At 45.7% G+C, this 21,928-nt stretch overlaps 3 protein-coding genes across 3 annotated transcripts; 2 read left to right on the plus strand and 1 right to left on the minus strand.

The window, feature by feature from the left end:
- Positions 1-1,501: 1,501 nt before the first annotated feature.
- On the plus strand, positions 1,502-2,899 carry LOC131288249 (protein Aster-B-like). The gene has a single exon (XM_058317364.1). It carries the CDS (start codon positions 1,688-1,690, stop codon positions 2,795-2,797), a length of 1,110 nt encoding a protein of 369 aa, XP_058173347.1. The 5' UTR covers positions 1,502-1,687; the 3' UTR covers positions 2,798-2,899.
- Positions 2,900-3,142: 243 nt separating this feature from the next.
- LOC131288244 (symplekin) lies at positions 3,143-7,085 on the minus strand. Its single transcript, XM_058317360.1, has 5 exons — positions 6,868-7,085; positions 5,378-6,797; positions 4,160-5,302; positions 3,339-4,081; positions 3,143-3,270 (listed from the first exon to the last, which is right to left on the minus strand). The coding sequence occupies exons 1-5, from the start codon at positions 6,952-6,954 to the stop codon at positions 3,154-3,156; spliced, it is 3,510 nt and encodes a 1,169-aa protein (XP_058173343.1). The 5' UTR covers positions 6,955-7,085; the 3' UTR covers positions 3,143-3,153.
- Positions 7,086-7,343: 258 nt separating this feature from the next.
- Positions 7,344-10,031, plus strand: LOC131284958 (uncharacterized). The gene is made up of 3 exons (XM_058313816.1): positions 7,344-7,667; positions 8,923-9,901; positions 9,970-10,031. Exons 1-3 carry the CDS (start codon positions 7,587-7,589, stop codon positions 10,029-10,031), a joined length of 1,122 nt encoding a protein of 373 aa, XP_058169799.1. The 5' UTR covers positions 7,344-7,586.
- The last annotated feature ends 11,897 nt before the right edge of the window (positions 10,032-21,928 follow it).

Raw genomic sequence — 21,928 nt, forward strand, 5'->3', positions numbered from 1 at the left:
GATAACAACACCAGTGCGCAAATGCCTCGGTGGTCGTAGGATGGATGTGCCGGTGTGGGTTCCCTTTGTACGGGACAGACACTATGAAGAGCTAGTACATGGAAGTTTGGGGAAAACGTATTTTCTTGTAAGGACGATTCAGAGCAAAATGGTTTGTAAAAAAACATTGAAACATTTTCGCAACCATACCGAAGATTAAATATTTGAACACAGTTTATAGTTCATTTTGAATTACCTCAAAAAATCATTTCAAATATTTCTGGAAAAACAGCAACATCGCTCATTTCCCATTGTGCAACGTTTAGGTGGAAAGGGTGGATTGCTGAGATGGTTTATGTGATGGAATGATGCTGCGCTCGGTGTGCACACGCGTGTGTTGCTGTGTTGGTGCGTCTAGTGAAATGTTGCTACTCCCGGAAGAGGGAAAACTCGTTTTTCTCGCGGAAGCAAAAACACGTTTGCTGGATGGATGCCGTTATCAGCTCCAGGGCACGTGCGCCGCATGGTAACGACGGGTGCAACCTGCTACTTCGTAAAGCAGCCACCACCTGTTTTCTTCCGCTTGGTACTGTGTGTTGTGCTTTTGCTTTTTTGTTGTCGATATTATCGTTATCTTTTCATGTTAATTCACGATAAGTCGTGTTCAAGCATGATTTCGATTGAATAGAAATTTTTTAAGTATGGACATAATTTCAAGTGCTATCGATATTATGTTGGTTATATTAGCGTGAAAAGATATGTAAGATATCACAGAGCTTATATAAATCAAGAGTTAAGAGTTCGAGTTCGAAAAAAAGTATTTATGAGACAAAACTTCAGCTTACTTTTCACGGACTTAAGTCCGTAAATTTACGTTTACTTCTCTGTAATTTCGTTGTTAGGTCAGTCTTCTCTGACACTTCATAGTTGTTAATCTGGTATTAAAAAAAAAAAAACAACAATGAATCCGTTATTCATTTTTCAGGAACCTATATTTAACAATTCACCACTTGAAGAAGTTGAAAACATTTTTCAAACGTAAGACCTTTTCAAAAAGGCCTCTTCAGACAATCAGCGGCGGGGAAGGTGTGTGTCTCGACTGCATTTAATTTCTAGATTTTTCAAAAACAAGAAAAGATGAAAAAACATTTTCGTGATAAATGTTGTTTCTCATGAAACTATCTTGCTGTTAAGGTATCACGTGTCCAAACCGTGCAAGATGCATTACTTGGTACAAAAGTTTTTTACAAAAGCCCTAAACAAATTTCGAAAAAACCTTTATACTCTAGCTGACAATGTTGGTTTCTTCAAAAACCAGAAAGGATGGAAATAGCTAACATTATTTGAATTAATTTGATAGTTAACGTTGAGTGAAAGTTACTTTTTGCTTTTAGTATACGACACATTGTAATACTACCGATACACCCTGTACAAGGAGCACCTGTCATCCGTGGACAAAACAAACGAATTTTCGGTACAACCAAAAACACACACATCATAACAATCTTATCATCATTTCCGACCATTCTTTCTGTTCGGTAATCTGGTTGAATCACCGTGCGTTCAATGCCACCGATCCCTATCACCCGTTCGCTGGGACTCGAAGCTCGTCGCGAGTGAACGTGTACCCATTGTGTAGAAGAAACGGAAATTCCTCTGAGGTTCCTGTGCTTGCCCGTTCGCAGTGTGTGAAGGAACAACAACGAAAATGGTATCATCACCCGCAGAACGCCTACCAGCAGACTCTTCCGACACGGACCCGGAACCGGAGAAAACGGAACCGCCGGCTACGACGGAATGCGACTCGTTGCACTCCGGCCGCCAGCTCGTCCACACGATCCTACCGATCAACGTAGACGTGATGTTCGAGCTGCTCTTTTCACGGTCCAAATTTTTGATGGAGTTCCACGAAGCGCGCAAAACGACCGACATGGTCCCGGGCGAGTGGAAGGTGAACAAGGATGGCCTAAAGGAGCGCGTCGTCACACTGACGATCGCCATTACGCAAACGATTGGGCCGAAAAATGCGCACGTCACCGAAACGCAGGTGATGCGGAAGTGCTCCCTCCCGGGGCAGCTGTACTCGATCGATGTGACCGCGGTGCAGGGAGGCATTCCGTACGCGGACAGCTTCTACGTCACACAGCACTACTGTATGTCGCGCACGGTGGACAATCATACGGTATTTTCCGTACACGCACAGGTCCACTACCGCAAATCGATCTTTGGCTTCGTGAAGGGCTTCATCGAGAAGAATACCTGGGTCGGGCTGGAAGACTTTTACACCTCGCTGCTGCGGAACCTACAGAGCGAGTACTGCATTCCGCCGGCCAAGAGTAAGGGACGCCGAACGCGCCGGAGCGGGCACACGCAGAGCAAGATGCAGATCGAGGAAACCATCATACTGGCTGATACCAAAGCAAAACAACCGAGCCGGGTACCGCATGCAGCGGTCGGCGGTGTGTCGAAGGCACCCAAACCCGGCTGCCGGTGGCTGGTTGCGATCATGCTACTCGTCCTGATCGTAGTCAACACTACGCTTTACCGAAAGCTGCTACAGATGGAAGACCTCGAACGAATGTCCCGGTTGGATAACAGTGAGGAGCTCGATTCGCTGCTGCTTGCCAAGAGTGTTCGCACTCGCAACGACTGGTTGACGATCTTTCAGCAGCAGGAATCACGCTACAGCGACGAAATGCTTGAATGGCAGAAGGTTCTATTCACCGTCACGGAGATGCTGAACAAAGCCAGCGTACTTTGCACAAAACTGTGCAAGATTCCCGATAATGTGACCACTGCCGCTGGCAGCGCAGGGTAGAACACCAGGTTCTTCTCCTTAAAATGGTTTATTGGTGTAATATAATGTTATCACCCTGTTCCTTGTTAGTATTACTTGTCTATGCATGCACTACTCTTCTTAGCCGACGTACCGATCCGCAGTGATCGGCTGCCTCAAGAAGAGATGCAGCTAATTGTGAACTTTTAACCAATGTAAAATATACCTTCATATTTACTACGAATCAAGTGTTGGTCCATATTTCCTTTACGAAAGAAAATAACGCCTTGTGCACTGATATACAGTCTGGTATCAGTGATTCAACGATCATTTATTAACACAAGCGATCAATCGCGACACAGTAGGCGTTTCTACCAGATGACGCTAAGGGGTACAGATTATTCATTCCCAGCAGGCGCTGCCGTTGTGGCGGTGGTTGGTTTTTCAAGGTCCTTTTCCTGCTTAATTTTCACTGGAAGATGGGAGGACATCGGTGCGTCTTCACTGTAGTTGCCCTGCGATCAAAGTGAAAGACAAAAAAGGTACAGTACGAAAACTATCACAACGTACTCCTGATACTTACAACAATTTGTAATTCTGCCGATTCGGTCGCGGAGTACGGCGAAATGCCCAACAGCACATCCATGACTGGCTGCGAAACGTGCCCGATCTGATGCTCCATAATTTCTCGCGCGTGCTCCAGCATCGGTTCCCGGAACTCGGGACAGTTTTTCAGCGCGTCCTGCAGCTGCGGGGCTGGGAGCTGTATCAGGATGCCGAGACTCTGTGGCGTCAGCCGTTGCGCACACTTGAGGAACCCATCCCAAACCACCTTCTGCTTCCAGACCTGCTTTAGTATGAGCCGTTGCAGTAGGTTTGTCACGAAGCCGGACAGTCGGGGGTGCAGCGTGAGCGATTGAATGACCGTACGCATAAGCAGCGTCGGGAGCGGGGTCATTTCGACCAACTGTTGCATCACACTGCCAAGCACGTCGTGCGTGTACACTTCCTTTTCGGCCAGACAGAGTGAGCACGCCTTCACGATAAACTTTAGCTCCACCTTGGTCGTCTCGATCGTGTGCAGTGCGACGAGCAGTTCTACCGGTGTCAGTGGCAACTCGGCACTACCGTACTCACCGCCGATACCAAGTAACCGGTTGAACACTTCCTTCACCACGCCAGGGTTCAATTTGATCAGCTTTGGCAGCGCGTTAAGAATTTCCTTCTTCGTCAGCCCGTTGATGACGGGAATGAGTAACCGAACATCGGAAACCTTCGTCTGGTGAAGGGTACGCACACGTTCCACAAGATCCGGCGAGGGAATGGCTGGAAAATGGAAAAAACAACACCCAATATAAAACATAATGTAACGCGTAAAACAATACCACAATATCGTTCCCTTACTTTTCTCCGTAAGTATGTAGATGATTCTTATGATGATCGTCTCCGAACCGTTCGGGCACTGTTCGATCAGCCGGAGCAGTTCCTCGCTCTCCGGACCAATCTTTCGAATCGGGCCCTCGATCGCGCGAATCACGGCACGCTTCATTTCCGAGGACGCCTTGATGTAAACCTCCGAGAAGCGGGTCAGCAGCGTCTGATCGTACACCATCACCTCGAGGAACAGGCCGAGGCACACCTTGGTCAGCTCTTCGTTCCAGGTACGCGGATGTTCCGCCCTACCATACTCGGCGGAGAAAATCGCTTCCGAGGGGTTTTCCTCCTCCAGGTAGCCCAGCCACTTCTGGGCCACCGTGAGGATCGGATCCGTCATGATACGATGGACGGCGAACACACTCATGACATACTCGATCGCTTTCTCGCGGATTGGTATGTTCTCACAGTACGCGTATCTGAGCAGAATATCCAGAAACTGGCGTTCCTTGGGTGGCCGACGGATGAGCAGATCCTTCGCTATCTGCATGCCACAGTCAGCCAGCTCTTCCAGCTCGCACATGCGGACCAGCTCGTCGATTAATTCTTGCGGAAGGTGCGGTGCTTCTAGGTAGAGCCGTTTCAATAGGGATTCCTTCTGACGGAACGTATCGCTCGGGCGTTCGATGACGCTCGTCACCAGACGCAACAGCAGCTGCGTGTACGGATACTGGGGCCCTTTGTCGTGCTTAACGTGCGTGTACCGAGCGAACCCCTGCATGAGTCCGTATTCTTCGAAAATCCACGAAAACGCCAGATCTATGCGCTTCGGCAAGTCCTCTAAGATGTGCTCCAGGATGATGTCTCGCACGGGATTCACGAACGACGACCCGAACGCTGTTATGATGCGGTTCCGTTGCATACTAACACCACCTACAAGGGCTTGACGCTCCGCTTTCAGTATCCTTACGACCGCATCGACAAGGAACGTTTCTTTCGTTGCCTTTGGAAGCGGTTTGGTGATTTCCGACAGCTTGGGCATCTTAATTCGCTGCCGCACCTTCGGTTCTCCACCGGGTCCCGTACCCCCCTTGACTCGTTCCAACGTTTCACGGAGCTTTCTTGTCGCTTCCAGCTTTTGGCGATCCTCTTCGGAAAGTGCTTCATCGTCCTCTTCCCCGTCGACACCCGTTTCCATTTGCTCGTCATCCGGCTGGTCGGTGGTGGGGGTCGAAGAACCAAGTTCACCGGAAGCATCCACCGCCGTTTGACGCTTGCTGCCTTGCTTCTCCTCGTCTTCCATACTCCGTACCTTCATCGGGGGATCCTTCGTGAAGCAGGTCGCGCCCGGACCAACCTTTACCTCGCTCATCTGAACGGCCAGAGTTTGGGCGATCTGCTGTACGTACTGCTCGACCGAGAGGACTACCGTGGGCTTGGAGTTTTGTATCGTCTGCTCCGACATTTTGTCCATGTTAGCAAGGACCAGCTGGGCGACGAGATCTACCTTTTGCAGCACATCCAACAGATACTGTTCGTTCTGCTTGTTCGAACGGAGCTTCTGTTCATTCAACTCGTCATAGTCAATTTCCATCGTCGGCGCGGCCTGCTCGCGACCCTCCAACGAACCAGATGCCGAAAGGCTGTCCTTTTCTTTCCTTGATTGCTCGTCGAGTTTCGCACGCTTTGCGGCCTGCTGCTGGGCCATCGAATTTTCGAGGGCCCGTTTCGCGCGTCGCTGCTGTTCCCGTTTATCCATCTTTGGAATGGCACGGGTGATTTCCCCATTGGAAGCGCCTAGATCGAGTAGGATCTGGGCAATGGTCGCCTGATGCTCGTAGCTGGCCGGATGCTTGAGCAGGTTGAGGAACTGCATTTTCAAGTTCTTCCGCACCGAGCTGACCTGCGAATTGGTGAGCGTCGGTGGGAGATTCGAGTGCAGATACTTCAGCGCCTCGATCACTCGCGTCATGGTCGATGGGCGCAGCTTCGCAATGATACACAGTGTGCCCGTGCAGGCAATCAAATTCACTGACGAAATATGGGACGCTCCGTGAAATTGCAGCAACAGCTCGAAGATGTTTGTCGCTTCGTCCTCCAGCTTACGCCGACGTATCAACTTCATCGTAAGCGGCACGTCTTCGAGGGAAAAGTCATTTTCCCGTTTCATGCTGTCCTCGTCGGGGTACGTTTGCAGGATCACCACACCCTCCAGGAACTTGATCGCGTTCGTCCGAATGCCATCGTTATCGTTATCGATCATATCGAGGATGGAAGCCTTCAACAGGCACATCGTGTTCCACGCCTGTTCGACCTCTTCCGGGATTTCATCCAGCGAACAAATCCACTGTATTGCCAGCCGGTAGATGGAACCACAGCCTTGGATCACCCGCTTCGTCACGTTCGGGGAACGATCACGCAGCAACGAAAACAGCTCCCCGATCACTTTCGGAAGCATGGCAATGTGTTTCTTGCACATTTCCTCTATGAACCCGGCAATGTTCTTCCGAACGTCCTGGTTTGGATCGTGCCCAAACACTAGTATATTCTCCAGAAACTCGTTCAGCAACTCGACATCGGTGTGCAATAGCAACTCCTGCACCTTTGCAATAAGCTCGCACTTTCTTGCCGGTGTTGCCGTCTGCGCTTCGTTCAACGCTTCTACAATCTGGGGGGTAGTGTTGGACAATTTGTTAGAACAAAAATAAACTTTTCACCTCATCGAATATTCCTCCTACCTTACTCCTGGCGCTAACAATTTTTTCGTCGGCAAAAAGCATAGCCGCTTCGCCGAAGCTGGAGGATCCTCGGAGCAAGTTTTCCATGATGCCGGGCAGCCGTACACGTTAGCAAAATAATTGCGATACCGTCGAATGGGTGTATTAGTTACTCGCAACAGAGCTAAACAGCTTTTGAACAGTTTTGCCCTGATTTTCGCTAGTTGCTAGTTAGCATTTCGAATGGTTGTGGTCTACGAAAATACGAGATACGGAAAGAATGCAAGCAAATGAACCTGTGAGGAAAACAACACAACTGACGTTTGCAGCTACAGCAATGACCGGCAATGGCAGCTTCGCGCTTCCAAACGTAACTGTCAAACGTACAGCATTCAGCAGCTTTGCCTCAAATCAAGCAGCTTGATTTCGCTTTGGTAAAAAAAGTCCAGTGCTTCGCCTCGACAGCTACACAAAACACCTATCCGCGAACGAGCAAAACCGAACGCTCGAGCTTGACAAAACGTGTCGCCACTGGTTCAGGGAATAGGCTTTCTACGAACGGTTGTTACATCGCGCGTGTTGTGATACCCCACAGGCCGAGCCAAAGCGGAACGGCGTAGCACAAAGTACAGCGTCTCAAGTGTTCTGTCTATTTCACACGGCTCAGTGTAGCAACAGCATTCGGTTGCAAGATCCTGCTTCATTTGTGCGCTCAACGGTGTGTTGTATTGCTTGGGAAAATGTCGGATACGAAGTCGGAAGAGCAAGCAGTGGCCGCTAATGCGAAGCCAGAAGGAGAGACCGCGGAAATTAAGTCACCGGTAAGTGCGCAGGGGTAGTCGATAGAAAGATAGGAAGAAACACGGTTATCGTATCGCATCATCTCGCCTGTTGCCATTGCCAGCACGCGGCGTTAGAAAATATCGGCCTCCGGCTGACTAAGGGTAAATAGCTGGCAACAATTGGAACATTTCGCCTCATGATGCGAGGTAATCGAGGTTTGCCTGCGCGTGAGTGTGTGTGTGTGTGCGTGTGTTTGTGTCGATTATGACGATTGCCAAACAACTCTGAAAGAACGTTGCAGCACAAGCTATTGGCGTGACTAGCCGTCTAAAAAGTATGGAAACATAAGAGTTGTTCAGAATATTGCTCACTTCTCTCCAAAAAGTGTTCTAAACAATGGTTTACATTGTGTTCGCAAAGAATCAACGCAAAGGATTACAATCATTCCAAGATTTCGGGAAAATGCCGTAGCCAATAAATGAAGCGTAGGCTTGTTCGTGGAATGAGATGTACAGTTGTTAACCCAAATGCGGCATGAGAAGCTGATTTCTCGCTAGCAAAGCTGTTGGTCACTAGAAAAAAGCATTTTTTAACAGAGGCTGCTCGACTCTTGCTGCGTTATCTTGGGTTATGTGTTTGTTTCAATGATTATATTCGATTTCAATCAATTTTCAACTTCGTCTTAAATGCAAGCTAGAATTGTGTTGGTTCAACACTGCGAAAACCTGCATTTCAACTAGTTGATACGGTAGGAGCTAATATTACACCTTATGTTAAATATGCCGTGACTATAAGCTCACATGATGAGAAATATGAAGTGTCGTTGTGAAGCGATGAAAATCGTGATGAAAACCGTAGGTGCTAAGTTGACACAGCACTGGCTTTTTGGTAAAGAATTTGTCGCATATTTACGCACTGGTTACACCTGGTGTTCTATTCGGAGATGAGTTATCTAACTGTAAGCCAACTGTAAAAAGATATTCGATTCGGATAATGAAATAGTAAACCACCCTTTTCATCTGCGTGAGGAATGAGAAGGATTGTGTTACCAATGAATACGTTGACCGCGAACTTTGCTCACTCGACGTTACCTCCATCGTGCGATAATTGAGGCGGGAAAATTTTATTTGAAGTAACGCGGCACGACACTCACTAGGCAGTGTTGATTTCGTAAATATTTGATACTAAGCACGATAGTCTCGACAAAATTTAGGAACTGCTTGGCTAATAAAATATTAAAAATTTATTTTTATACGTTAATGTGCAATGAACTAATATAAAATTCATTTGCAGACTAAGAGAACTCCAAAGCGAAAAGCGGACGCGTTCCAGAAGGAAAGCGAGGAATTGTTGAAAACACTCGGAGTAACGGTCGATATGGAGGATGGACGACGGCGAACGCGATCCAGCGCACGTGGAGGTGGTCCGGCAACGCCAACGGCGACACCGGCAACACCACCGGCAAAGCGAGCACGAGGCGGGGCTCAAACGCCCACTTCCAAACGGGGCAAGCCGACGGAAGAGGTAGTTCCGGGAGAAGAGTCCCACAACACCGACAAGGGCACACCCAAAAAGCGAACCCATGTGGAACCGAAAAAACTAGATCTGACGGATAAGAACGAAGCATCCAGTAAGGACGATAAGGACCAACCGGAAGTGGACGGCACTGAAACTTCCACGGCGGTTGCAAAGGATGCGGATAGCGAGAAAGAGGTAACCAAGGATAAAGAAGCTGAATCAGTCAAGGACGAGGCTGACTCGACAAAAGATGCCGCTGAAGTAAAACAGCAGGAGCCAGCTAAAACAGAAGATGCGCAGAAAGAAACGACAACCGTCACGGGAGAGAAGAACGATTCAGGCGTTGAGGAAATCAAGTCGGATAGCAGCAAAACACCCGACACGCCGATGGAGGTTGATGTGCAGGAGGATAAACCACCCGCAGTAGTGGCCGACGAGGCTAAACCAACTAACGACGTCAAACCGACCGATGAGGAAAAAACTGCTGTCCAGGAGTCGGAGCAACTGCCGCCTAGTGTGGACGAAACTGGAAGTTCAGCTAAAGAGGAAAATGTTGGCAAGTCAGCTGAGAGCAACGGAACGCCGGAAGTAAAAGATGTAACTTCGGAGACGGAGACAGAAGTAGTGCAAGCTACTGATGTGTTGAAGGAAAGTGCTCCTACCCAAGAAGCAGAAAAAACCCCCAGCAGTGTATCGGTGAATGACGTTGTTTCAGCGGCGCAGAATAATGCGAACGAAAAAGATAGTCCAACTGGTGAGTTATAATTTAACAACGTACGATGTAAAACATGTTTGAAACCATTCTTTTATATCTTTCTTTAGTGGAATCTAAAATTGTAACCAACGATACGGCAGCAGTAGAACCAGCAACTGCTGCACCATAAGAAATTCCCGCCAGGCCCGACGAATTTATTTTTTTGATTAATTTTAGCGTATCCTGCGATTTCTTATATTTTTCACGATTGATGAATTATTAATTTTTGAATTGAACTACCGATAATCTGTTGGGCCAAAATGAATACATCTGCGAAGAGTTAGCATTTTATGAATCGTTGTTTTTACGTCAACGAACGTAGAGCATGCGTGTTGAAATAATAATTACCCTCTTGACATTTATTTTGCTACATATACCGACTTCAAACCAATACAAATTTCATCCCGCGCATGTGATTAAGCTTCTCTTGATACGGCAATGATTCAGTAAGCTATTTTACAATATTCAATTTGATTTCACAAAACGCTAATTTTCTAGAAAATTTTTGTTTCTAAACAGTCATATTATTCAGCATCAAATAATCATAATTCTAACTGGTGTTGAATCGTACGCGCAAATTTCATTAAAAAGAACGTTTTTTGTTTAAATTCTCTACCGATGGCCATCATTTTTTTTTCTTTGACACAATTTGAAACAAGACAGGGTAGGACGTGCAGAAAGAGTTTTGACCATACTGATCGCGATCGAAAGGACATCGCGAGTTAAGGTAGAACGGTTAACCTTACGTTTTCTAGTTATTGCCATCCTAGTTTATTGTTTGTTAAGGGAAATGATCACAAAGTTCGGTACACCCGAAGCTCGAGAAGGTTGAACGTTGTGGCGACAACAGCCATGAGTGGAAGGGGATAGTAATAGTTTTGTAGAATTAATCTTCAGGCTGCTGTATTGAAGGCGGACGAAAGCTAGCACAGCAAGCAATAAAAAGGGCGCAATGAAAAACGAGCATGAGTATTGGAGGAATTTTGCGTAGTTTCTATTTTTACTTTTACTGCCTTTCTGGTTGAAACTTGTCGCAATATCCATCATCATCGATAGTAATTACCAAAAGTAATGACTCATTCGTTCAACGTCGACTGAGCAACATGCCTGTTTGTTTAGGTGGACAATTAGTTGATGGAAGCGCGACTCCACGGTACAACGCTGTACAAATCTTGTTAGAAGAGTTAATATTAAAACAATATTTACAAGAATATACCGAGGAATCACTACAGGAAAACATTAGTTACAAAGCTGTAAAAAGAGACACGAATGAATTCTGGCACATAGCGACACCACATTGCAGCAGGCAATCGAAATCAATTCATATTTTCTTAAATATGCAAACAAAAAACACACATCAACCGAACAGAAGCAAGTTGTTCGTAATCAAAACCTTCACAATCGCCTACAATACGGATGGTGCGGAAAACGTTTTTACCTGAGAACTATGTAGGTTAGTTCACTGTAATTATAATGTTTATATTGAAGAATTTGGATGAAATATAAAATGAAGTAGTGTTTTGGGAAGAAACGATCGTATAAGTCTGCGTCAGTATTAATTTTCATTGATGACGGGAAGCGAGATACATGAGAACGAATGGGTGGCAATTGTAATCACAAGTTACTTACTGTTTTTTAAATACTTTTATTATTTTATTCTATGGCGTTCTTTTTGTCATTGGGTATGTTAGTTCGCATTTTCGGTTTGTTTTGGTACATTACTAAACCGATATCATGTTGGTTGTTTACTACGTATTCAAAATGAGTTTGAATAAAACTAACTAGAGCTAACCAGCTCTAAGGTACAACATATGCACAACAACGGTGCTGGTTTATCCAAAGCTTTCAGAGAAGAGATTTTATATTGGTAATCATTGCAATTTTCTTTAAAAAATTTCGTTACCTTTCAACTGCATTCGAATATTACGTAATCATATTTAAAATGCAACGTTTTCTATGAAATATTTCATAGCGGGTTTATTTTCAAATTAACGCCTGAAGGTTGGCTGTCTTGCAATGCACTGCTTTGCATATATTTGTGAACAGTTTTTTTCAACCTAATTCATCGAATTATAGTATACAGCTCTCAACTAGAACTATAAACTAGAATTACTGTTTAATGGTGTGTTTGAAATAATATGCTTGAAAGTAAATTTTGTTTTAAATTGGTTTAACATTTGTTCTTCCTACACATTGGTTTTACCAACATAGATGCAAAAAGGGGTATAAAATGTATATTGAATGTTTTTGTCTTTCTTCACAATGAGCTCTTTAAACTGACAAGAACGATGTTTCATAGCATTTTCAGGGAGGTCCAGAAAAGGTGGCGAAAGTATCGATGTAATCACAAATAATTGGGTAGCCGATTAAATGCGGAGTGGAAGAGGTAATTTCGGTAGCTATCCGTTTCATCACCGGGGCGTAAGAAAATCCCACAAACAAACAAAATGTCATAGTTCAACAGGTACGCGAAATTGGCTGGAGTACGCAAACAACAACAGTTGTTCGCTAAACGATTGGCATGCGAAACAGGTTTGGATCGTATTGAAGAAAAGCGGTTCATCCGTCGTTCCGTCCACCCGGCCACGGCCATCCATCACTCAGGGGAGCTAAAGGGCGTTTGCATTGTGCGTCGTGTTGCGTTTTGTTTCATGACCTATGCTAAAAGTGGATCACCGTTGGTCGCGGGATCACTTATCGGAGTTTGGCGGCCAACCCACTCCACTACGTGCTAGTGCTCACGTGCAGCGCCGATGCGTAAATGGACAAATAAAAGACCGTAAAAGCTCCGCTGGAGCGCAGGTAGTTTTATGTTTTGCTTAAGAAAATAGCACGCCACAGGAAAGACAAATAAGTACTACAAATCCAAACTCCTTGCGAACTGGAACTTTCTTTTGCAGAAGACTAGTTCTTTGTCTCCGACCCGGTTAACCCAGTTCGCCTTCCTCATGTGGTTCAGTAGTGCAAAAATGTACTTCACCTCGTCCCCTGTGCACGCCCTCCTCACAAGAAATATTCGAACCTTGGGGATCGGTGGCGTCGTTCCTTTCCGCGGCTACACAATTGTGACGCAATCGTAAATAATCATCCCCGCGCAACGCGGTTTAGGTCTTCGATGTTTTGGGATTATTTACGAACCGACGCCTTGGTCGACCGATCGATGCCTGGGGCACTCGAAAATGCAGACTCTCCGGCCCAAGTAACAGGCGCACGCGCTTCTCTTGCGACACGGGAAACACGTGGGATCAACGCGCCATCCCGGCGTTATATGTGGCGTAGGTGAGCCGGGTTGATTCGCTCGCAAACCGCGATGGGAAGGATTGCATCACGATACGCTGGTCATCTGGCGATCAGTTCCTCCCTCTCCCCATCCGCAGTGCCCGGGGTGCCATGTGCGGGGCGGGTTCTTCGGCAGGGTTTCCTCCTTTCACATCGGTGAATCTTTCGCACCAGACCCCAAACGTTTGGGGATGAAATTGCAATCGGGCGGGAAACCATAGCCGTGCGTTCATTGATTGGCAAGGGACAGGATTTCAATCGAAACGAACCAAGAAACAACTACACAGAAACGAGCCAGACTGAAACGGGTAGGAAGGGAAATGAAAGGGAAAGCTTGCGCAGTCAAAGGTTAAATACGATACACCTGCCAGCGAGTGGAAGGAGCTCGCAATGGCCAGGCTGCTTTCGTCTGCCAAGAGAATTGAAGTGCACTATCACTTTCTACACGACGGATCTGGAGGGTTTATCGTTTGGGGATAAATCAAGCGTAGGATGCACTCATGGTGCGATGAGAAGCGTATCATTTAGTGAATGATTTGTTAACATTAAATAAAAATAACCATAATATTGTAGGTTTTATTTTCAGTTTTAACTGATACAAAACTATGTATATTGCAGATTTATGTAAATTTCAATTTTCGATACAACGACATTCAACAAACCACACACATTTTAAATTTGGGATTAGTCATACAGATAACATTACCAGCTTCCGTACACTTAGATAACAGAAAACAAATCGCGTCACGTTATAAACCAACTGTACCGCATTGTTCCACTGAATAACGACTCACATCTGACGAGAGGCCACAAGGCGACTGCATTTCCCGATCCTCCGGGCTTCCAATTACTGAAATTTACAGCGCGTCTTCTTACAATTATCATCCGGCTGGGTCTGAGTCGGGAAATGGGTAAGGGCGGCATTAAACGAGCCCCCGCCCCGTGTGCCACGTTGGGCCAAAGCAGGCAAGCACTCGGTCTTCGGCAGCGAAGGCAACATAATGATTAACCTAGGCGCACGACCTCCATCCACTACCGTTCGAGGCACCTTTTCGAATCAAGAAACAATTTCGCATCCCCTTACACTATGCATAACCTCTGACCATGATTACGCGAAGAAACCCGGGTGGCGCCGGCCTGCATCTTCCAAGAGTTGACCGCAGGGCGCCTCACAACCTTACAACAAAACCCAGCGTAAAGAGGCTGCCCTGGGACGGTTGCATTCGGAGCGATGCGATTCATGATTGCGGTGCTGTGTAGAAGTGAGCACAAGAAAAATGGCGTAAAAACAAAGCGACGAACAAACAGCTTAGTTAAGATTTTAAATGGTACTTTTTAGTTGTACATTGTAATTTTAGTCAATTAAAAATAAACACAAAAGCTACAAACTGCCGCAGCCAACTCCCGAGTCCGGTGAGTCGCTGGGAGCGTCAGGGTTGGTACGGTTTCGGGGTTTGATGGAACCGTAAATAAACTGACCTAATAATACGGAGCGAGAAATCGCACAGGGCATGCAACACGAACGAACCCTCGCGGTGATGGGCCTGGGATCCGAGATCATCATCATTGCGGACACATCTAAACACTCTCCGCGCGCTGCATTGCGTAACGCCGTTAATGTAGAAATGGAAGATTGAAATAACTATGAAGATGCTTAACTAATCGCAAAGTCCACGGCGCCGTTTTTTCCTATGCCTTGTCAGAGTTTTGTTTTTCTTCACCTTCTTATGCTTGAGAGTAGGAAGCCGAAACGAATCAACGATCGCAGAAGGACTGATAGTACGCGCATGGGAAGAGCATACGAGCATAACAGAAGGTATGCAAAGTGGTGGCTAGAAAAGCTTAAACGATCGTCACTGAGCTCTTCGGCGCATCGATGCGCGAATACCGACGTTGTGCAGTGTTTCGAGGGCTTGACCAAGCGGAATAGAGATGCAATCGTTTTCCCCGACGTCTCGCGGAGAGCTGGACGGATAGGCGAAAGAAGGGGTGCGGTTGTGACACCTCAGCTTGAGAATCGTTTGAATGAGTGCTACCGTCGTGATCATGACACGTGAACTGTGAATTGCCGGTTTGAGCTAGCTGAGCGATAAACAATAATATTACAGCGCAGAAAGGGAGAACGGATAAGTTAAAGCCTAGAGTATTTAATTTCACATACTCGGCAGAGCATTATCTTTAATTCTTTAGGTCTCAATGTTCTAAAGTTAACATACTGGCATGAAAATAATTTATTTTATTGAAGATTTACACAAAGTAAAATACTTCTTGGCGTAGCGTTTAGATAACATGTGTAAAGCCGATGATTTTTTAAATTATCATCTTTTTTGGTTGAACATAAATGAATGCCAAAAAATGTAAAGAATTGGCTCTGTATGAGTGATGTTGCTTCAAAACAGTATACGTGAGGCCAAGACAACGTAAATTAAAATAAAATAAAATAAAAGAAAAGAAAAAAAAGCAAATAAAAAAAAAGAAAATAAAAAAATTGAAAAGAAAAGAAAAGAAAAGAAAAGAAAAGAAAAGAAAAGAAAAGAAAGGAAAAGAAAAGAATTTAAAAGAAAATAAAATACAATAAAATAAAGAGAAGTTCATAAATGAAGCTTCTGAGTTTTTAAAGCACGAGTAAACGAAAGTTTAAGTTAATAATTTCTGAAATTTTTATTTAGGTGTGATTTGCTTACAATGTTTGTATTCTGAACGTAAATTATACAATGAACTCAAATTAAATTACCCATAAAAAATGGTAAATTAACTCCATTACGAATGGTGGTAGACGATCCTTCCCTTCGTACACGTATGTCTGAGTAGAATGTTGAAATGAAATGTTGCGAAACGGACTGCATGCTACAACGTAAACTGGTACGGCTACGTACGACCCTCAGTAATCTCCCGTATGGAACACCTTCTGACGCTAACGGTTAGCGATCTATCAACGTATGGACGAATGTATGATGTTTGCATAATATCAATGAGCAATCGATGGGGAGATCTTCCTTCCTCGCAAAGGATGCAGCCGCCCGTTCGTGCAGCGCAGGGAAAATGCATGCAGCCCATACCGTGCCGTATGATGAGGGGGTTTCGCGCTCTTTGCCACTCTAATGGCTGAAGAATGCTCGAGTCCAGTAGTATCATCTCCGGCGAACGGTGCTAGCGAACCCATCGCCCACCGCGAACGGCAAGTCCAGAAGTGTGCGTGTTGATGTAATGTTGTGAAAGTTCATCCCCGATTGATGGAACATGCTCGTTTCGTTAGCGTTTGAGACCGTCGAAGAGGGGATACGTGTATTTTTTCTTACCTTCCTGCAACCATTGGGTGCAATGCTCTTCTCCTCCGGTTCACTCCGGGCGCGAGGTGGCATTGCGGGAAGCTCTGCAAACCCTCCTGCTGCCATCAATCATACGCTCCACAGTGGATCTACAATACATCTAATGATCCGTGTCACTTAATGTGGTCAAATGTGTCTGTTTACCTACTCTCATAATTTACCGCCAGCCTGTGACGAGAGGGAAAAGGCGATCCACTTCAGTCAGGTGGAGCAAAATATACACACATACACAAACCCCCGAAAAGAACCCCCCGTGCGGTTGAAGTGTCTGCATTGGCCAACGACAACGGTCAACCCCCAAATGCTCTCGGTGATGCTTCGATCCAAGAGCCAATGCTGGTACTGCTGCTGTTGCTGATGATGATGACTCCCTGTCACCACGGTGAAAGGATATGTCGGTCAAGGTCTCGGAACCTCTCGAGCCCGGTGGATCCGATCCCGTCCACGCGAGTGAAGTACTCTTCTATTTTTCCCTAGAAACCGCTGTTTGACGACGATCCGTTATCGAATGATCCTCGCATTACCGCGAGCGAAACCGAAGGCTCGACAGGTAATTAAGCGCGGACAATTTTGGGTGAGCTTCAAGGGTTCATCCGCCGGCCATCGGTGTTCCCTGCGATTTTCGGTTGCGTAAGGTGATTGTTGCGCGTCGAATGACAACACAAAAATAGATAACGAAGAAAAAGGAACGTTGGCGCTCGAGGAATATTATGTAGCATCCCGGCACCTTCTCCCCGGCTGGAAGGTCGCGAATGATTGGCGTTAATGTCAATTAAGAGCCGTTAATTCACTACACATGGCCAATATCCATTTGAAGATGCATCGTGTTGGTCACCCAGTTTGGTTAACTTTTAGTGATTTAGTGTCGAATCACTGCGGTTTTGGCCGCAAGGGTATTCCATTTAGAGATTTTTTTTATTTATGTGATTGTTTTCCCATAAATTCGCCATTAAAGCTCGATTCAAATGATTTATTATGCTAAGGAAAAGAAAAAGTTAGCACAAGGTATGGTTGCACAATCAATTTTTTTTTTTGGTTCATTATTTGATCCCATTAAAAGATAATCCTTGTATGTCTATCGACTGCATCTCAATAGAGTCGAAATAAAGCATATAATTCAACAGAAATTGCACAATCTAAAAATAATTTTGATGTTCTATAAATTATTGGCTTACTCCCATAAAATCAAGAACGAGCGGCCGCTCAGTTGTTACTGTTAGTATCCCATCTTAAGCAATCGATCGTTAGCACAGATCGTACAAAATCGGTACGATCAAAATTACTTAATTCCCACGCATGCTGGCCTAACGTTATCTGTCGGCGATGGCGTCGATTTAGTGCAGCAAGTACGTGATGGGTGAGTACAAATAAAAACGTTTCGAGACCGCCCAAACCCCGAAGACCCATGGGATTTTTGCATGCGACCGCCGATCGGAGCAAAATACGGTGCAAGTGGTGGAACGTCGGACGAAAATGTTCCCGTTAAAATTCCCGGCACAACACCCAAGGGGGTGTCCGGGTTTTCGGAGCGGCACGACCGACGCCCTAATCAATCTTCAGCCTTGAGCCAACACTAAGCAAATGGGCCGACGAACGCCATTGTCGTTGGCAAAGTAAGTTTTCAGTTTGCTGTGAACTGTTCGTGAGAGAAAAGGCAAGAAAGCTTCATTGAAGAAGTTAGCACCGCGGTGGCAAAAAGGTACTTACAAAATGCAAATTCTGCCATCCCTTCAATGCCCCCTTCCCCCGACCGGTGTTGTAGCGCCAACACTTGGCCACCCTTTTGGCTTGGTTTCGCGAACCAGTTGACGACATTTCGCAGCAACACGACGCGATGTCAGCGCAATGTCGCACGCGTACCGCAACCGTGCGCCCATGACGTTATGAAACGGTGGAAAAGGGAAACAAAACACTTCTGCGACGGAGAGGGCGGCAGTGATAGAAAGAGCAAGAGAAGGCAATAAATGATGGGAAACGAGGCAAAAAAGTTCCGATTACCTGACAATCCAACGGCGTAAGAGTGTCATTGTAGAATCTTGTACGACTTCACCGGGCCCAAACCCAGGAAGCACGATGCAGAGATGGTTGTTGGGCTTTTTCTCTCCCCAAGCGCCGTGGAGCTCACGATCGTCAGCTCGGCTGCGCTTTACCGTCGGCTGAAGACGGTTCGGGCCACATTTCCTGTTTCTTCTTCGGTGGCACTGGGAGATTGCGACGGTACTGGGCCGCATGGATGCCGTTGGATAACTACTTTATGGCCAGCTATAGAGGTTCAATGGTGTAGAGTGCCATTAGTCGTATTATCGCATCGCATGTCCGGTTAATCCGTTCGTACGGGGTAAAGCATTGCGAGCGAAAGTCACGTGGGCTTGCACAAAATTATCTGGACCTCTTAGTTTAATAGCACATTTTCCATATTCAAGAAAGAAACTTCTTCTTCCGTTTCTAAAATGAATTTCGATTACATGCTATCGATGATATGTCTAATAAATTTTAAAAAGATTTAATATGTTTTCTAATAATAATCTAAAAATTACTAAGCAGTATTTTATATCACTTGCCAACAAGTGAAGTTCCTGTATGATAGTTGATTCTCTGCACATCGTCAAAAACACCGCTCCCAAGTATTACCATCTTCGCAAGCGTATCGAAAGATTTGCGCACAACGGCAAGCGATGAACCTCGGCGCTCGCCAAAAGATTAGTTCATCACGCTCCGAACCGTGTGTTTGTCGTGCACGGGTTCGTGCATCGTGTGGTCGGTCGTGCAGCGAGTTTTCGGCAATTTATGCCCGGGGGAGGTAGCCGTGTTGATGTAAATGTTAGTGCTCTCACCGAACCACGCTTTCCACCTACGAAACATGTTGATTTATTGTATGAATGTTTTGGGAAATGGTAAAAAAAACTATGCGAAGGTGAGCTGAGATCTTTTTTCTCACATTTATTATATCCAAAACCGATCCATCCGCTAGAGTTTTCCTTGCGACGACATGTGCACGAGTTCGTCACGAGTGAAAATCCCTTTCACGAACGGTGGGTTGGGCTTGGAAAAAGGTTAATTTGTCGCAAATGGTAATTTTGACTTTGATCGATTCGTGATGCTTCGGGCTGCTGCAGCCCATTGGGGATCCGGTTGTCGGCTGGGGAATCTAATTGTTTTTGACAGCCATGCTCCGTGACCTTACGGCCCATCGATCAATCGAAAATTATTGTACCACCACCATTCCACCACCTAGAGATCAAGATCGTACGAAACCGAGTACGAAGATGTGCACACAGTGAACTTCCAACAAGACAACACGGAGCTCGCACGGAGCATTGAAAACGATCGAGCCTATTACCGAGCTGGTACTTATTTCGCGACCCCAGCCGAACGCACAATGTATGCGAGGGCTCAACATAAACGACATCAAAGTGGATAGCGATTTACATAGATCGCTTCCTTCCTTTCTTCCTTCCTTCCTTCCTTCCTTCCTTCCTTCAACCTGTATCATTTCCGGAACGGACACGAAGACGAACCAACGGAGATTGTCTAGAGACGCACAAAGGCAAACAAAAAACTAAATAGATTATTCATTAAGCCGTTGGGCTTAATTGCTTGCATTTCGCCTTGATTTTAAATGGGTGCCTCTGTTTTTTTGGTATTTGTTAGCGACTCAGACGGATCTGTTTTTTTGCTGCAGCATGAGGTAAGGAAAAAAAAAATGTTTCACGGTGATCATGCGAGAGCTGCTGCACGTTCCGCCGAGCGCGAAAAGCTCTTCAATTTTGTCTGCCGTCTTTGACGTGATTAGGAGTCTCCAGGGAAGAGCCTTTCAAAGCGCTGAGCAAAGTAGATCATGATATGAAGGAAGAGCAGTGGCGTAACTAGACAGTGGCGTTGTAGCGCGGTGCCGGTCGCTTTTGAACGATCAAAGCGGTACCAAAATAATGTCTTTGAAAGCACTAATTGTAAAGTCGGTGGAAGACGCAAAGACTCGAAATGAAAATAATTATTTTTGTGATTGAATAGATGTGTATATGGACTTGCTACAACTTGGGGACGTGTAAGTAATGTACTTCTTTAGTTGTAAACTGTAAAAAGCAGCCAAGCTTGTAGTGCAAATTAACGAGAGAAACGATTATTCATTTTCCATTTCATTAGCAAGAGTAAACTTCGGCACCGTTGCTCAAATATGTACGCGACCCATTAACACCGTAAAAAAACATGACTTCACCAACAATGTGTTAATGTCAACAAAGTGCATCGAAAGGGTCACACTTACTCGGTAAACATTCATTTGGATCTGACGAAAGTGCTCTCCACCCCGTCGCGACACGGACAGTTCCACTGCTTCCGCCCGAGGTGGTAAACGGTTGGCGTCCGGGATGAATGATGCTCGGGTTTTGCTTGTTGGTTTCGCTACCCGACCGCCGCTGGTGGCACGTGCCTCGTGCCCGCTAACCCGTTTGCTAAATGATCAGATAAACAAACATCCGAAAACGGAAAAGCATGCGGTAGTGGCCTATGGAAGCGTTGCTACCGGAACCGGAACAGGGTAATTTGGGGCATCCATCCAACGCGCGTTTTTGGGGAGGGGGGGCACACAAAAATGCATTCAGCGTATCTTTGGTAAAATTTCGCGCCATTAACCGTTTGTCAATGCCAGTGCTTTTAATTTAATTAATTTTGGGTCATGTTTAACACTTTTGATTTTGTTTCTTTCGATGAAAGTGTTTACCTTTCATGTATATCTAGGTTTTGTTTTTATTTTTATTTTTATCATTTTAATTACAAAATACAACCTTTCTTGCGTCTTTTTTTGTTGATGAATATAGTGAATGTTTATTATTGATAGCGACCAGGAGTCATTCCGAATGAACAGGATGTTTGTCCAACTGACTAAACCAGCACTTTCTATCCGATGGATCTTCCAGATGAGATAACCACTAATTGGATGGACCCGCTGATGATCCTTGGAGCCGAAGAGGTTAACTGGGAAAATGATATGAAGGTGTCAGATTGGAGAAGGATGAATAAAAATACGAATTTGAACGCACATAATTGCAAACGTCACTGCACATGACCATCCATTACTGCGTCTTAAGACCTCTGACCTCGGTGAAGGTCAAGCTAATAGGCTTCGATGGTCACTTCAATGGTAGAAGCACTCCAACGGCGGACCCCCCCTCGATATCTTTCGGAGGCCACGAAGTGCGCGAACAGTGCATCAGCACCGGCAGGGTGTATTGCGGCCCGAAAACGCAACGATCTGTGCCAAACCGAGTCGCACAAGTGATGACGCTTGACACACTGCGGCGTTTGAAAAAGTAGGAGAATAGGTTGACCGGCGATCATCGTCGTCGGTTAGGCGGTTCATAGCCGTAAATCATCGTAGCCGTTTCCCTCCACCGTCCACAGAACAATACGTTCATCGCGT

This window comes from Anopheles ziemanni, chromosome 3, assembly GCF_943734765.1.
Source record: "Anopheles ziemanni chromosome 3, idAnoZiCoDA_A2_x.2, whole genome shotgun sequence".
NCBI classification, from domain to species: domain Eukaryota; kingdom Metazoa; phylum Arthropoda; class Insecta; order Diptera; family Culicidae; genus Anopheles; species Anopheles ziemanni.

What these genes read in the sequence shown, in the direction of transcription:
- LOC131284958 (XM_058313816.1), top strand. Translation starts at nt 7,587, where the DNA reads ATGTCGGATACGAAGTCGGAAGAGCAAGCAGTGGCCGCTAATGCGAAG. An exon ending in CCGCGGAAATTAAGTCACCG is followed by an intron (nt 7,668 to 8,922) that starts GTAAGTGCGCAG and finishes ATTCATTTGCAG; the next exon opens with ACTAAGAGAACTCCAAAGCG. An exon ending in CGAAAAAGATAGTCCAACTG is followed by an intron (nt 9,902 to 9,969) that starts GTGAGTTATAAT and finishes ATCTTTCTTTAG; the next exon opens with TGGAATCTAAAATTGTAACC.
- LOC131288244 (XM_058317360.1), bottom strand. Translation starts at nt 6,954, where the DNA reads ATGGAAAACTTGCTCCGAGGATCCTCCAGCTTCGGCGAAGCGGCTATG. An exon ending in AACGGCGGTGGATGCTTCCG is followed by an intron (nt 5,303 to 5,377) that starts GTGAACTTGGTT and finishes TCGACGGGGAAG; the next exon opens with AGGACGATGAAGCACTTTCC. An exon ending in CGGCAGAATTACAAATTGTT is followed by an intron (nt 3,271 to 3,338) that starts GTAAGTATCAGG and finishes CTTTGATCGCAG; the next exon opens with GGCAACTACAGTGAAGACGC.
- LOC131288249 (XM_058317364.1), top strand. Translation starts at nt 1,688, where the DNA reads ATGGTATCATCACCCGCAGAACGCCTACCAGCAGACTCTTCCGACACG.